General features: G+C 44.6%; 1 protein-coding gene across 2 annotated transcripts in view; it reads right to left on the bottom strand.

The window, feature by feature from the left end:
* XPO6 (exportin 6) overlaps positions 1-17,082 on the bottom strand; it is a 100,723-nt gene that overhangs the window by 25,451 nt on the left and 58,190 nt on the right. The window contains exons 9-12 of one of the 2 annotated variants that reach the window (XM_045775247.2): positions 15,658-15,767; positions 7,090-7,198; positions 5,275-5,364; positions 4,048-4,117 (exon numbers count right to left, since the gene is read on the bottom strand). In XM_045775247.2, the coding sequence (XP_045631203.1) occupies positions 4,048-4,117; positions 5,275-5,364; positions 7,090-7,198; positions 15,658-15,767 (379 nt within the window). Of the gene's footprint in view, positions 1-4,047; positions 4,118-5,274; positions 5,368-7,089; positions 7,199-15,657; positions 15,768-17,082 lie in introns of both variants that reach the window. The other variant, XM_045775246.2, reaches the window with a different exon arrangement.

The raw sequence follows: 17,082 nt of genomic DNA, 5'->3' as shown, positions 1-17,082 counted from the left end.
GCACAGGGAGCAGGGCCTCGGTGCAATAAACACCAAGTGGGATTCTGAGCCCACAGGCAGCGCTGCCCAGGCCATGGGGGCAGGCGTCAAGGAGAGCGAGCTAGCTCCCCCCGTCAGAACAAGAGGACGACCACCCCACACTGCCAGCCACATGAGCCCACAGAACAGACAGAACCAGGAGGTATTTTTGGTCATGTGGAGAGAACACTGCCTCTCCTCCTCTCCCAGCTAACAAAACCACCACAATTACGCACCTTCTGAACAGCATGGGTTTTCAGGGTTACAGCTACATAACTGACGGCCAGGGTAAACTAGAACGTGTTGTTCCTTTGCACACCAACCAAGCTGTAGGGCTATGGGAATAAAGCCTTAAGAAAACTCTACCCCGGAACGGGTGTGGTGGTAGTACAGGCAAGAGCCGCGGCCAGCTCTTCTCCCCAGGGCAACACGGCCAATCTGACTCTGCACTCTCCCTGCGCACCTCCGCCTTCATGGCCCTCGCCCTCACCCACGACGCTCTACCCTGCCGACTGCTTCTCAACTTACTCACCTACTTAACCCTACAACTAGGGACCCTTAGCTTTACGTAAGAACTAGATGCTTGAATAGTGTTTAAACGTGAAGGGAAACACTTTGTTTCCCTTTTAAAAACCAAACCAAAACACCACCTAAATCGGGTTTCCACTGGAGTACGGTTCCTAGCAGTTATTAAGTCATCCCCCGCCTCCCGCCCCATTCCCCTGCCCCCCGCCCCGCACACCCCTGCATCCACACAAATACACTTGAGGCAGGGCCTCCTCCCAGCACTGCCCCTTCAGCCTCTTCCTGATGCCTCTCCAGGGAGTCTTCTGTCTTTAAACAGCTTAGTCAGAAACAGTGAGGGAAGAAGTGTTCCCCCCAGTTCCTTATGATCATCTCTGGTCCCACCCCCTGAGGGGAGAACACAAAACAAGCCTAAGGCTGCTGACACACGGCAGTGTAAAGAGGTGAGAGAGGTGAAGAAGATTCTCCTCTCGGCTGAAATACACCCCTGGGTCCCTTTATTCCCCATGTCACCCTCCTGCTGAGAATCCTTGCCATCCTGACTGTTCCCCTCTAACCCGCCCCAATGTGTCAAAGAGTAGTACTTAGAATAAAAAACAGCTTGGGACTGCTGTGATTTTAAACTATTAGTTTGAGCCATAAGAAGTTGCTGATATTTGACGATTTCTGACCAACCAAAACTGCAGTTCCATATAATTCAAATGAAAACACAGGTGCCATGTAAGGTTCACACTGATGCAAACTGCAGCTGCTTCCTTCCCACTCTGTCTGCAAAGGCCGACAAGTGCAGAGGCAGGAAGTACCCCAAATCAAAGTCGCCGCCCCCACCCCCAAACCTAGAAGCCTCATACCACCGGCAGCACAACATACAGCAAGCAGCCACCTCAACTCGAGGGGCAAGCCTGAGTTCCCACCGAGAAAGCTGTTTCGAACCACCCACATCTTCTATTCAGCTAAAGCTTAGATGCCCCCCTAATAGCAAAGAACATCTGTGAAGGGGAACCTTCAGAAGGGAATTACTGCTACACAGAGGTTTTTGAGAGAGAAAATATCATGGCCACACTGAAGTCCTCTCTCTCATAAAGCAAGTCACCCTGAAGCTGTCGAGATGTACTCCTCACCACGTCCAAAGGACAGCTCCCCGGCAAATCACATCTTAACGTTAACTATAACTCTGTCTTCTCTTTTTTGGGGGACTGGGGAGTAAGGGTGTGAAAATCGACATTTGAGGAATTCCACTCTGAGAGAACAAGTAGGTCATCGATAAACCCCAGCAGAACAAAGAATATAAGAGACACAACAACCAAAGACAGGATTTCTCAACCCACAAATGCTGAACCACGGGAGCAAAGGGGGAGCTCCCAGGGTAAGAGAGAGGTGCACAGCCACCACGGTGCCAGTGACGACATGTCCTGCCTTGGACCTAATCACAGAGATGGAGGCAGAAGATCAACAAGAGTCAGCAGGAAGACCGCCATCGACAGAGGCTCCAGAGACTTAAAGGCTGGTGAGAAGTAGCGCCCATGAACGGCGTGGCCAGCCTGCTAGAGGAAGACACCACGGTTTCTGTTAAGAGGCAGTAAGGGGGCTGACGCAGCATGGAGGTTATCTGAGAGGCTGGATGGCCATGGGAACCAGGGAACAAAATGTATTCAGTTTCCATTTTTTTAATAAGCCCTGCACTGGAAACTTGGCTTTGCAGCCACCATGGGATGGGGGAACGCTTTGTCATGGATAAGAGAGCTTGTTTTAAGACAGGAAGTATTTCTTCGCCCTGAGAGGTTTTGCCCCTGGAGTATGCACCAAGGATCGGCGCTAGGGATGAGATTTATAAACAATCCGGAAAAGCCAAGCACACTGAGAAACTGCCAGTAAATGGCTTTCAATGAGAACAGGTACGTGGTATTTCATGCAGGGAAAAATAAAACAGATTATCCTTCCCGGATGAGAAACTCTAAGTGACCAGTTATGTCTCAGAAAAAGGACTTAAAAATCACTCAGATTTTCGCCTGAAGACAGACTCAATGTAACATAATAAAGGCAGCAAAAACCCCGAAAAGGAACATGGGGTCAGTGCAGGGAAAGGGGGGCAGGGAGTGCCTGCTCAACTTTTTTAAAGATCAAGAATAATGTCTTGAGGATGTTGAGTCCGTTCTAATTTGATGAGTGGCCCTGGGGGAGAGACCACCAGGGCACAATTTCTTCCCAAGAATGGATGCTAGAAACATCTGTAGCACTGGTGCACAAATGATTTTCGTTAATGTTGACAACATATTTTACAGGCATGTTTGCTTTGAAAAGTGGTCTTTTTAAAGTTCTTTGTAAGTTGTCCTTAGCCTATCTACAAACTTTGGAGCATGCCAAGTCCCATCAACCTCTTGGGGCCCAGTGGATTATTTAGAAGCTAATACGGTTATGGGAACAAAGTGTCACAGGCCACCAAGAAGGGCAGCCTCAGAGCAAGCCTCTCGTGGAGGCTCTGCCATGAATAACCAGCTCGTCCAGGAGACGGTCTCTACCCCAGGCGGCTCGGTGCCAGGCTGCTGGTGGTCGGGGCCGGGCACAACTCCCAGATGGGAAACGCTGTGAGGAAGGGCAGTGGGAAGTGACCGTGGGAGATGGGAGGCACCAGGGGGCGGGGGGGAGCACAAGCACACCTGCAAGCACCATGGTGAGCTCCTGGTGTTTCTAGCGAGCAAAATGGACATCAGATTGAATTCAACTTTTTAATCATTCCCTGGGACACCATCTTGGGACAAATAAACATCTCTGGACATCCATTTCCCCTTCCGTGAAGCAGCAGCTACTGGTATCAGTCCTCCCAGCTCCAGGACAGATGAGGGAGTAAGGAGAGCGTAGGCAAAAACTACAGTGCCAGGCAGGTGAGGCGCATTCGACAAACGGAAGCTATTATTGTTATCAACAAAATAACCCCAAATGCTGAGCCGAAAGCCCAAGCAGGCGAAGCCTACAAAGGGCCACCCCAAGTCCTTCCGCCCAGCTGTGGCCAGGCCTCCCGCAGGCCGCCGACAAGAGAGATGACGGTCACTAGCCGTCAGCGTGTTCCACACAAGGCCGCCTGCTCTGGAGCCGCTCCTGTGTCCTGCTTCCAAACACCAAGGAACAAAGGGCACATGGCGGCGGAAGCCCAAGGCCATTTTTCCCTAGAGTACTTGCTAGTTTAAAAGACCTAAAATATTCTAAGGGCTGGGGTTTGTTTTCTAAGTTCTCCCTCTTTGCTCCAAATTAGCTGCCCCTCCCTCTCTCTCTCTGAAACAGCTCTTTAGAACACACTGTCAGAGTCTCAATTTTTACCTCCCTCACAGCTCCTTTTTATCATGATTCTTTAGAAAAGCTTCCCTGTGTAGAAGTGGGGAGAGACAGAGCCACACGGAGGTGGCAGTGGAGAAACCATGTTCCGACAGCAAAGATGGCAGTACTTAAATTTATAAGCCCGGTATTTTTCTTAATGTTGGTTAAATTAGAAAATAAAAACCAGTTTACCTGACCCTGAAGTAACTACAAACTGCTGTAACCCCAGATAAACTTCTAAATTGTCCTGAAGAACTGGGAACTGAAAACAAAGAAACAAAGATTAAAAAAAAAACAAACATAAATGCAAATTTTTAACAGCATTTTAACATTAAAACATTGTAAGTATCTATGGGGAGGTGGGCATCAGATAAAAAGAAACTTTTCTCTGGAAACCCTTATAGGCAGCTAAGCAGAAGCATCTCCATTCAGTGCCCTGCCCTCAACAATTTCTACAATTCACACCACCAATTAATGTTTGGAATAAGAAAGAAAACAACATTATCAGTTTGATACTCTTTTTCTAAACAAAGCAGTGGATGCTGGGTAGAACTATCATGACTGTCATGTTCCTAAAAGAGGACATCAAACCCCAAATGATCTACACCTTCTAGAGCTCGGAGACAGGGCCTATCTATCTCCTTTCAATTCCAAGGGAAACTCTATTCTGGAAAGAACTACTAGATATGCCTTATTAAAGTGCATAGCCAAGTGAAAAGACAGGCCAAACTTTTTGGAAGTCAGATTCCCTTACTCATTTAGCAGACAGGACCTTCATCACCAAAGCTGTACCTTTTCTTTCTAAAGCTGCTAACTCACCATTAAGATAAAGATCAGACTTTAATGTGACAGGTCCCTAGGAAAGGCAGCTGGCAAAACACAACGGAACTTTCTACAAGAGAACACAAGCCCCCAAAATCATCTTGCCCTTGAAGAAAAGCTAGGCTTAGTGAAATCTCAAATAACAAGCACCACTTAGTGAATGAAAGCAGTCCTTACGCCTAAGATTCTAGCACATAAATATAGGCAGAGTGCTAGCGATGAGCTTTACAAAGGCTCGCTTTCCAGCAATGTCATCTTTATAAGTAAGTCCTCTATGTGGCCTGGCCATTTTTGAGCTACTGATGCAGGCGTGAAGGAAGGCATTAGGAAAATTCATACTGCATCCAAGAGTTCAGGAAAGAAAAACAGCCCTCCCAAAAGCTGATTTAAAATATTTGGGGGAAATGTTAACATTTGTTAAACTTGAGGGTTGGTTATAGTAATTATTATTCTCTTTAATAAATAAATATATATATATATATGTACACATACATATATATAGATTTTAAAATAATGGTGAGCAAAAAAGCTTACTACTCATGCTACATGTGCAGGGAAAATATTAGGCTCTTCATTCCCCTCCAAGAGGTGAGTTACCAGTGTTGAGAAGGCGTGTGTGGGCAGGAGCTCCATCACTTTGGCCACCACCTCCAAGCTCTGGCGTAAGTACCGCTGCCACTCTGTCTGCTGCTGCGGGGGAAACACAGAAGGATCAGCTCTCCCAGAAAGGCAGAGTCCCGACATCTCCCCTGCCCCTTCATCCGCAACCGCAAGTCCACTCTCGAGCACAGGGTCTTGAAGAAATGGCAAATGATGGAACTGGGTTACTTAGTACTTTAAAAAGATCAACCTAGAGTATTTTTAATCCAATCAATTAACTTCATAAAAAGTTATTTCCTAAGAAAGCACATGATCCACAGAGAATGACCTACTTTTTCCCCTACGGTCACAGGAATACGAATTTCAAAAAAACACCTGGAAAGTGCTCGAGTCCCCTTGCTGCCGTCCGAGCTATAGAAGTGGTCGCTCCTTCGTTACTTTCCGACACAGTCCATGACTACCTTGCCATCAGTATAATGGACTACATCAGTGCCATCCAAGTATGGTCCACAGACAAGGCAGCACCAGCATTTCCTGCAGGCTTGTAGGTAATGCAAATTCTGTGGCCCCACCCCCAAATCAGAGTCTGCAGAACAAGCTGTCTCAGTGATTCTCACCCATGCTCAAACGTGAGCAGCACTGTACTAAATCATAGTTAACAAGAAGTGAAGCTCAAGTTTACCAAGCACACACAATGTGTCAGGCATGTAGCCAGTCCTTCCACAAGCTACCCTCATGTAACTGTCAGCACAGGCCAGACACATCGCTCCCCTTTTGGGAGAGGAAGAAATTAAGGCTCAGAGAAATTGAAGGCTCAGACTTCTATCTCCTCCGGGTCCAAACCCTTTAGGTTCCAAGTACAAGGCTCTTTCTAACCCAAACATGGCCACCCTCAAGCTCTCAACCATGCCATCGTCACTGTTATTTTGAAAGCCATACCAGTGACCTGAAAATTCTAAAGCACATGGTGGTTGAGAAAAAGGAAGACGGGAATTGTGTCCTTCAACACATTTTCTTTATCCATGATGGGCACACCTGCCTCAATAAATTAAGATTGATTTTAAGATACTGATTTGCAAAATACACTCAAAAGAGACTTCCTTTCATTCTAGGCTTACCATGTAAGTTGCGCTTTATTTCTACCTGCATCCAACTAGATTTTGTTTGTTGCTCAGAGTGGGGAGCGGAGGTGTGGGTGCGAGGCAGGGGAACATCAGGAGTACAGAGCCCTTACTAAACCTCTTCTCACTGTGCATATGGTTTTTCTGCTTGTATCTCTAGTCCATACAGATAAAAATGCCTGTCAGCTTCCTTTTACAAATAGTGAACCCAAAAAGACGAATAGGATATATAGCTGACTCCTGAACAATAGGGGTTTGATCTGCACAGGCCCACTTATATGGGATTTTTTTTCAATAAACACAGTGCAGTACTGGAAATTTATTTTCTCTTATGATTTTCTTAATAAAATGTTCTCCTGTCTAGCTTACTTTACTGTAAGAATACAGTAATATAATACATACAAGATAAAAATATGTGTTAATCGACCATTTGTTGATAAGACTTCCAGTGAACAGTTAGGTTACTACAAGTTTTGGGGGAGTCAAAAGTTATACTCAGATTTTTGACTGCACAGGTGGTCAGCACCCCTAAGCCCCTGCACTGTTCAAGGTCAGCTATAAAGTTCAAATGCACAACTCAAACTGTATGACTACACTGGCTCCAGAGCAGAGAGCTTGCAGGTTCCCAGTCTCCATCTGGACTCACGCCAAAAACGACAATGACTAAGGTCGATTAGGACACGCCGCTTACATCATCATCCAGAGTCTCGTCATCCAGCTCCTCCAACTGGGCTTGGTTGTATCTGAACTGGATTCGATTCAACACCTCCGTGAGCAAAAGGACTAGAGCGTCTTCGTACCTACGTGGCAGGGAGAAATCCAACATCAAGTGACAGCAGACTTTTAGCCTAGCATATTGAAAAGGCCTCCGGCACGATGAGAAAAAACAGCATCCCTACTGGATTACCATATATAAGCAGCATGTGAACTAGACTTAGTTTGTGGGTCAACCAGTGCGTGTGTCAAATGGAATGGTAGCAGGGATATTTCTTCATTTCACCATGTTTCAAGCACCTTCTTGATGGACTGACGGCTCCATCTGGACTGATGGGACTGAAGGATCTTTTTTTTTTTAAGTAGGCTCCACGCCCAGCGTCGAGCCCAATGCAGGGCTCCATCTTACAACCCTGAGATCAAGACCCGCACTGAGATCAAGAGCTGGACGCTTAACCGACTGAGCCACCCAGGTGCCACCCCGGCAGTCACTCATATCTTAAAGTCTATTCTGTCTGATATTAGCATAGCTACCCCGAATCTCCTTTGGCTACTCTCTGCATGGAACAGCTTTCACAACCTATTTGGGTCTCTGAAACTGAAGTGCATCTCTTAAGAGTCAACATGCAGCTGGCTCATGTTTTTTTAATCCATTCTGCCAATGACTGCTTTTTAAACCAGAGAAGTTAATTCTTCACATTTAATATCCTCACTGCTCAGGCAGGACTTCTGCCACTGTACTACTTCTCTCCTCTAGGCCATGCCTTTTGTTCAGTTCCAACATGGCCGCCGCCTTTTGTGTCACAGACACTTCCTAGTGTGCCATTTTCATTCCCTTGTCATTCCTTTCACCATGCATTTGTGAGTCACTTTCTCCATGGTTGCCCTGGGGATTACAGGTTATTACATATAAATATCAATTTATACTCATTCAATATATGATTCAATATGCAATCTTTTTAACATCTGTGAGAGGTGGGTGGTATTACTGGTGTTTTTCTGACAAGGAAACCAGAGTTAAAAGAAGTTAAATAAACTGCCCAAGGTCACCAAGCTAAGTGATTTGAACCCGGGGTTCCATAACTCAACATCCCACGCTCTCCGTGTAAACCACCAATCATCTTTGAGCCTGCTCCGCCCACTCCCCAAAACCTTACCTTCAATTTTTAAGAACACTTAAAACCTAAAGGAAGAAATGGAAAAAGCTTGGGGAAACCCTACCCCTTTGGCCTATATCTAAGAACTTCCTGAAATATTTAAAGCCCCAGGCCTGCATATTTCCCACATATGATAAGAACCTACCTCAGCAGACACCAAGTTACCTGCAGCAGTTGAACCACAAGGGCTAACAAACCACTAATGTTCAAGAACCAACCAGCTGCCTAAATGTCTGCCTGTCCCGAAACAGAATTTCTATGACAGGTTCAGGGACTACTCCCCTCATAGAGCTGAGGACCCATGCCAGGCACTCAGCACCGATCCACCCCGTAGTCTGGGACAACGGGGCTGCGAGTGCACAAAGCTCCTCTGTCCTCCACCTGGAGGGTCTGCAGCAGGGGCGCCGCAGGGAGACCGAGCTGCAGAAGGGGCACAGGGACACCCTTCTTCCTGGGGGCTCACCGTCCTGGCAGTGTCGCCCCAGCCAACAATCACCTGGAAGTAATCAATGGTTCCACTTTCAGCTTCCCCATTCCTAGAACCAGCCTCATGCACTCTCAGAGGCGCCAGTAGCGCCAGCCTGCACCCCTCCTCTGCAGAGTACATACCAGCGCCATTGGGCCCCTCCTCTGAGCTCCTGTGGCAGCTGGGTGCTACCCTCTCCTCAGAGACCTGATCTGGGCTGCACGGGCTCCATCCCTCTGATCTAGATTTTAATAACTCTCCCTCTTTCCTTTATACCCTCAGCCCTAGGGGTGGGGCTGCTTCCTGTAGTTCTCATCAGCTTTATCTCAGTGTTTCCTTCTTGCTCTTCCAATCCTCCAACACCAGTTTCACCAATTTCCTACACTGAATTCTTAAAATATTTAATTCTTAAAATAATTAAGTCTGGTTTCCATTTCCTAACAGGACTCTACCTAGTACACCATCTAATCCAATGCAGGGGAGTACCGGGACAAGCTAACCACAGCTAAAAGGTATCCAATGCCAAGATCAAACAGAGTCCATCTAGTCTAAGTTACGAGCCCTGTGATGAGACTCTGTACAGACAGTCTAAAGACTCCACTAGAGCCCTCCTGAACTGTCACACTGCAGAGTTTGGTGGGCACATGAGCTCACTTTCTCATTTTCTCATTAAGACAGAAACAATGACGACTGCAAATGACTTAACCTAGGCTAGATGGGCAACTGGGCATGGCCCAGAAACAAATGCTGGCAGAAAAAAATCACTAATAAAACAGGCAGCATCTGCGGGGAAAAACTGCCGAAAGACTCAAAATCCCATTTCAGTAATTTCAGAGAAAAAGGTGAGATCAAACACTTAAGCCTAGAGCTTGTATCTGCCATTTGCCCAAAAATTCCTGAAGTTAGTTACAGAAGTTTTATGCTATAAATTGCTATGATGGACCAACACATTTTCACAATTTTGCTAGGAAAGAAAATCCACTTCAGACCAGAGGGCAGATGAAACTTGTCATCTCCAAACTGTCTTGCTGAGCTAAAAGGGAATTTAAAGACTTTGCATGCATAGGATAACCCTAAATTAGACCTAAAACCCTCCGGGCAGTTAGTGACTCTGGCTGCAAAAAAAAGCTTATCCCACAGAAAATTAAACCCAACTAGAAACCAGGCTAAAGCACACTTAGGTAATAACTGCTCCCCCAAAGTGTTTGATGAAGGTGGGGAGAGTATATGGGTATGGCAGACTCTGGTTGCCTACCCAATACCCATTCTTCCTTTCTCCCTCAGACAACTGGCCACTGAGGCCAACTGGAAGACTGCATTTCCCCAGCCTCCCTTGCAGATGGCAATGGTTGAGGACATATTAAGAGGGGACACCGGGCAGAGCCTCTGGAAAAGCATCTTTTGTCCAACCTCTCCCCTTCTCATTCCTGCTACCTGCATCGTGGTGTGATGTCCGTAAATGCAGCACCCATCTCTGACCACAAGGTGACTGTGGAGATGGAAGCCATGCCTGAGGCCGGTAGAATAAGCAGGTAAAAGGATCCAGAATCCGAGTAAACATACGAAGAATGAGGAGGCACTGACCATTTATGAAGGGAAAGACAATCAAGAGAAGCCGACCTGTAATTACCAAAGGCAGCTATTATAAACATCCTCCATAAGGTTTTTCAGATAGAAGATGCTAGGGACTGAACTGGGTCCTCTCCAAATTCTTTCGTTGAAGCCCTAACCCCATGTAACCATATTTGGAGATAAGGCCTATAAAATGGCCAGTCGTGTATTTACCCCAAAGATACAGACGTAGTGAAGAGAAGGGCCATATGCACCCCAATGTTCATAGCAGCAATGTCCACAATAGCTAAATCGTGGAAGGAGCCGAGATGCCCTTCAACAGATGACTGGATTAAGAAGATGTGGTCCATATATACAATGGAATATTACTCAGCTATCAGAAAGAACGAGTTCTCAACATTTGCTACAACATGGACAGCACTGGAGGAGATAATGCTAAGTGAAATAAGTCAAGCAGAGAAAGACAACTATCATATGATTTCTCTCATCTATGGAACATAAGAACTAGGATGATCAGTAGGGGAAGAAAGGGATAAAGAAAGGGGGGTAATCAGAAAGGGGAATGAAACATGAGAGACTATGGACTATGAGAAACAAACTGAGGACTTCAGAGGGGAGGGGGGTGGGGGAATGGGATAGACCGGTGATGGGTAGTAAGGAGGGCACGTATTGCATGGTGCACTGGGTGTTATACACAACTAATGAATCATCGAGCCTTACATCGGAAACCGGGGATGTACTGTATGGTGACTAACATAATATAATAAAAAATCATTTAAAAAAAAAATAAAATAAAATAAAATAAAAATAAATAAAATGGCCAGTCGTATTTTGTTATGGCAGCCTGAGCTGATTAACACAGTAGGTAAATAATCATGAGAAAGAAACCTGGACCTTCAAGAATGAAGGACAAAAGAAAGAGAACTGGCAAGTGTCTAGGTAAATACCATTTCTCTAGTATTTTCCAGACTATTTCTCTCCTCTTAAGTTCTTTAAAATATTAATGCAAAAATAAAACACTGATGGGACTTTCCACGGATCTAGATGTAAAATGTGGCAACCTCAATACAAAGAAGGGAGGACAAAAGGATCTATGTGGTGGTAAGGTTTCCACACACACTTGCAGTGGTGAAATGTTAATGTGAAAAGCAAATATACTGTAATACCAGAGGAGATATCATCAAACAATAAATACACTGAAAAGGGAAACCAAATTTGTGTGAAACTAACAAGAGACTCAAAAATAAATGAAGCAAAAATGATAGGGCTGAAAGGAGACATGGATAAACCCACAGTTGTACACAGAGAGCTCACCTCTCTCCTGGTCACGGACAGAACATGACAGAGAACACACAGAATGCCACCGCCAACCTGACCTAACCAACATCGACAGAACACCCCATCCAACGACAGCAGAATACACGCTCTTGTCAAGTGCACTCTGAACACTCACCAAGAAGACTAAGTCATAAGACAAACCTTAGCAAATTGAAAAGAACTGAAATCACACAAACTATGTTTGCAAATCATAGTAACTAGAAAATAGTAACAACAAGATAGATGGTAAATCTCCAAATATTTGGAAGTTAAACAACAAAGAGAAAACCCCAAGAGAAATTAGAAAATCTCTTCAGCAAACAGGAAAAGAGAACACAGGACAATCTGATGGACACGGCAAAAGCAGTACTCAGAGGGAAATTTGTAGCATTACATGCTTAAACATGCAGTAGAGATAAACCTATAGACCTGTGTGGCTTGAGCCACAAATGTGATTCCAAAGCACCGTAACATGTGAGTTAAATAAAACTGTACATGGTAGCAACTACACAGTCGGTGTTCAGTATACAAACGATCAGTGAAAGTACAAGTGAACAAAAAAAATATGAATAAATGCAAAGGCAAGAAACAGACAAAAGTCCAAGTCAGGTAACTACAGAGGACTGGGACGGGACCCTAGACTGCTTTCTCAACTCAATGAAATAACTGAGACCCCATTCTACTTGCTCTCTGGAGCCGTCAACAGCATGAATCTCTCCTCACAGGACCTAGAAAACTACTGGAGCCCTGACACAAACCTAGTTAACACCTTTTATTAACTGTATCAAAATGCCACGTGCCACAAAGGTACTTCCTTTTTGTTAAGCAGAAAAACCCATCCGGAAAGAAAAGGGAGCAGGTTTTCTCACGCTCACCCACATTTGTTTACAGTCCAACCCAGTGTTACTCAGAATCCCTGTCTGGTCTGTGGCCAGTACTTGCTAGTACTCTCACGACAAAGGGGCTCACAGGACATGACTCAATAACTTTAGGTTGCTTAACTCCCTTCAGGTTTCCTCATCTTCCTGTAAAAATAAATTTCTACACAGGTGGCTGCTTTCACAGTGACAAGCACAAAGAGAAAGGGAGTGAGGGAGAGAGAACAGAAGAGAACAAGTACTTATTCCCTACTGTCAGCCAAGGTACTGAACACACACCAGTTCGGTTCCTTTTCTCAACAGCTTGAAAGCAGACAGACATTCCACCCCAGAGTACAGCAGAGGAAGAAGAGATGGAACTTCAGGTCTTCCCAAACCACCATCTGAAAACGGCCAATGTGGACAATGAACTCCATCAGCAGCTTTGTCCAGCTGGCTATGCTACAGAACACATGGCTTTGACAGTGGGACTCAAGTCCCCAGTAGCTCTGATCAAGAAACTCTGGAGCATTCTGAGTAAGGAACATGCAGAGCTCCAATCTCCAAGTTCCTAGGTCCAAAAATAAATCCACGTACATTTGTGCTTCTAAATTTATAGACTACGAGGCCCACACCACTTTGTTGTGATGAATGATGCAAAACCTGTAAACCACAAGGGACAGGAACTGAGTGCTGTCTCTGTGACTTAACCACACCTACGTTTCCCATTTAAGATACCAAGAAAACATTCTTGACTCGTTCCTGCAAGATTAGTTGCTTCTGAAATTCTGGTTCAAGCCACAAATGTGATTCCAAAGGCACCTCGACTTCTTTCAGATGAATTTTATCAGCTGAAAAACACTTGATCACATTTATGTGCTTTATTAAAACGAGTGGGTCATTACCAGTAGCCAGAGCTCTTCATCAGCCCTTCTGCAAAACAGCACATGTCTGACCTATCAGGGTCTCTTAGAACCTAGAACAGTGGTTGCCACATTTCAAAACTTTCATTTAAGGATGTGAGTGCACACCTGCATAAATACATAGTGTAAGAGATGACAGGAGAAATACAGACATTAAAATTCAACTATTTTCTTTGTGCCCCTCAGGGGACTACCTTATACACCTTCTTTGTAGCCTGCACCGCGCCCCCCCCAACAACTAGGCAGTGTCTGATCAACAAACAGTTCCCCGGGTGATGGTTACTATTCAATGGCAAAAGAACCACTGACCAGCTTTAAAGATTTGGGAGTTTTTTTGTTTTTTTTTTTCCCAAGGGCTTAAAAGTGTTCTAAGTGTATGTTTAAAAAAAAAAAGGTCATAAAAAATTAGAAAGCCTCATTTAGGATGATGATCAAATGATCAACAAGAACAATTCCTAGTGTTTAAAGCGGTCAGCCATCACCCCCGACAACTGTGACATCAGAACACAGATGCCTGGGCAGGCGGGTCACCATGTGCAGGTGGAGGGCCCTATCACTTAATGCCACGGTCATCGGCATGGTCAAAGGGCAGCAATATCTTCTGTTACTTATTATCACAGTTGCACTCATCACTGTGACCAACGACTGAGTGCCAAAAACAGGCGAACTACTGCGCCAGCCACTTCACCTACAGGACTTCCTTGAATCCTAATCATCCTGCAAGAGATGTCACTACGAGCATTTTGCAACAGGAAATGTGATCAGCACAGAACCTGACCAAAAGTAACACTGTTCCCATGAAGCAGAAAAAGAATTTAAACTCTATACCACCACTCCTTCTGTTGGTACAATAATGTGCACAAGTGTCTACTTAATACTAATAATCTGCCAGCACATATTTTCTCAATGGAACCATATTCTCCACACCCAAAACACATTTGTACTGTGCTTTAAAAAGCATCTGCATATTAATCATTTCCTCAGTTTATTCTTCCAACAAGCCTGAGAGATGTGAAAGAATATCTACCACTAAATATAGCAAAATCAGGCACAGTCCCAGAACCAAAGAATACAACTGTTCAGCATACAAAATAGAGAATAAGGAGGAAATACCTTTTCTTTGGAGAAACTCATTCAAAAACACAATTACTTATAGTTGGCAAATTCACCAAAAACGGGATCTACTGTTGTGTAATGAAGTTTCAGAGACATGAATATACTACCCATAAAGCACCTCTGACCTGAAGCCACAGCAACATGGAAGCTATTTTGCAATCACAAATATAATGTTTCGGGAACAAAAGTGCAAATGTTTAACCTTGGAATGTAAATATTCTGTTCAGAATTTTTAAAACTCATAAAACCTCAGCAATACAAAGGGTTTTTAGAGGGTCAGTCCAACCTCTTCCCAGGCGGGGATTCGCCTCACCACCTCCGTTTGGCACATTTCTGGGGAAGGGGTGTTCACTGTCTCCACCACCAACCTGATGCCAGTTACTGAGCAAGCACTCATAATGTACCAAGCATTCTAGAGACATTAGCTCGTTATTTCATTTCTGAAATAAATAACTATAGTGTACAGGAAATATACTTTCTGCCTGTAAGAAAAATGACCTTGAGAAACACATGGGGGAAAAACATTTCCGCATTTACTGTTTTTAAAAAATACAATAAAAGGTACAAAAGTAATTTTCGCTGGACTATGGGATTGTGGATAACTTTTCTTCATATTTTCCTATCTTTTCCTAGCTTTTAAAATACTTATTTTTCAAAACAAGCCTTACTTTAGGAAATTTTCAAACACATACAAAAAGACCACAAATATAATGAATCCCAAGTTAGTATCAATAAAGGTCAACATCAATTATCAACACATGGCCAACCCACTTTTCCCTCTATCCCCAGTGGATTACTTTAAAGCAAATCCCAGATGTCATATCATTCCATCCAATAAATACTTCAGGTTTTCATCTCTAAAATAAGGGCCATTTAAAAACAAAGCCATGAAAACACTGTCACACCTAAAACATTAACAATACAAATTACTCTATTAATCAGAAAAAAAAATGTTTTAAGAAAATGAGATATTTAAAGGGGGAAAAAGAACACAAAAACGCGCAGTGACATAACTACCTAACCAGTTTACGTGACCCAGTCTCACTGAAGAGGTGTGGCTGCGTGGCTACCCCTTCAGGCCACAGGAAAAACTGGCAAAACTGTCTATTTCTAGTTACCAATGTTTCTGGGGTTTACCTGTTGAGAACTGCTTCCTTGTCTCCGAGACGGCTTTTAATTTTACTTGTCAGATAGTCCAAAAAGAGCGTCCAGATATCCAAACAAGAGAAGTAACCTTCATGAGTAGGCTATGATGCAAAAGAAATCCAGACAATGAAATTACTTAATGCGACTCCTCCTTAGAAACAGACCCACCAGTGTTTATTTCCACCAGAATGGTGCAACCATAAGCCTAGATTCCCTCCGCTTCCTGGTAACCGCAACTGGTGTCTGTGGGATGGTCTTCACGACTGGGCCCTGGTGATGCTAACAAGACAAGGGTGCCGTGAACACATCATTAGGGAGACACTATGCAGGACAAACTGAATTACAAAATAAGCCGAGCAGATGCCAATCTTTAAATCTGAGACTGATTGGGGGCGGGGGGGAGGGGGCTCTCACAGATCACCCAATTCAAATCTTAGTTTTAGAGAAAAAGAAACTGAGATCCGGAGATATGATTTACTCAAGGGCAGGGGTAGGAGTAGGTCCCTTTACGCCCAGCCAATGCTCTTTCCACTACATACCCTTACAAAACCAAAAACCCAGTGGCTCCAAAGGTGACAAGTTTACACATCTGAAGGTTAGGAGAGTAACGTTTGCAGTCTTCCTACAGAACAGACTGAAAATGAGCTTCGTTCTGACCCTAAGGCATTATCTCCTCTGCAGAAAGAGGGGTGTCCAACAGGCTAACAGCCATCTCTAACCAGGTGCTGATAAAGACAAAGTGAGGAAAGAAGAGAAGAGCGAGTCTTTGTAGGGTCCTAGGGCTCCGATTTCTCAAGAGCCTTGAGGTTCTACTTCATGCAAAACCCTGGCACTATGTTCTCCAAAATCTAGTCCTTCGCACGCATATTCGATTTCAACTTGGGGCCCCCAATCCCTTCTCTATCCACTCAAATTCTTGCTACCCCCAAGAGAGCTTTGGTGTTATTTGTGATTGCTTCGTGAAGCCCCGTGTTTGGTGGCAGGATCAGGCAGGGAAAGAAATAATACCATCGTCTCCTAGGAGCAGTTTCCTTCCATTTCGGATCTACAAAGAAATCCAGAGGCTTAGAAGGGCATATGTGGGATTCGTGCTTTGGGTGGTAGCATGAGATGGGAGTTCTGTACCAGGCTGAGTCTGAGATGGAAAAACGAACTCTTTCTGGGGCAGACGTGGGCAGAGTCCAACCTCACAACCCACAGGGGCGCCCTGGAACCGGAATGCACAGCTCAGTAAGGACCACTGACAGGGCTAGCCTCAGAAAACAAAATGACCATTTCCTGTCTCCACTTCATCCTCTGCAAAACCCAGGATGTCCACGACATGAAATGAGCCAGAAGAATAAGGAGAAAAACGGTAAGCCACGTGGAAATAAGACAGGTAGCTTGTGGCCAGGAGATGGACTCTTTCCTGGCTGC

This window comes from Ursus americanus, chromosome 2 (genome assembly GCF_024610735.1).
Source record: "Ursus americanus isolate L20-20 chromosome 2, mUrsAme1.1.p, whole genome shotgun sequence".
NCBI lineage: Eukaryota > Metazoa > Chordata > Mammalia > Carnivora > Ursidae > Ursus > Ursus americanus.
The sequence above is the reverse complement of the archived record's forward strand: the minus strand, read 5'-3'. Positions and strand labels throughout refer to the sequence as shown.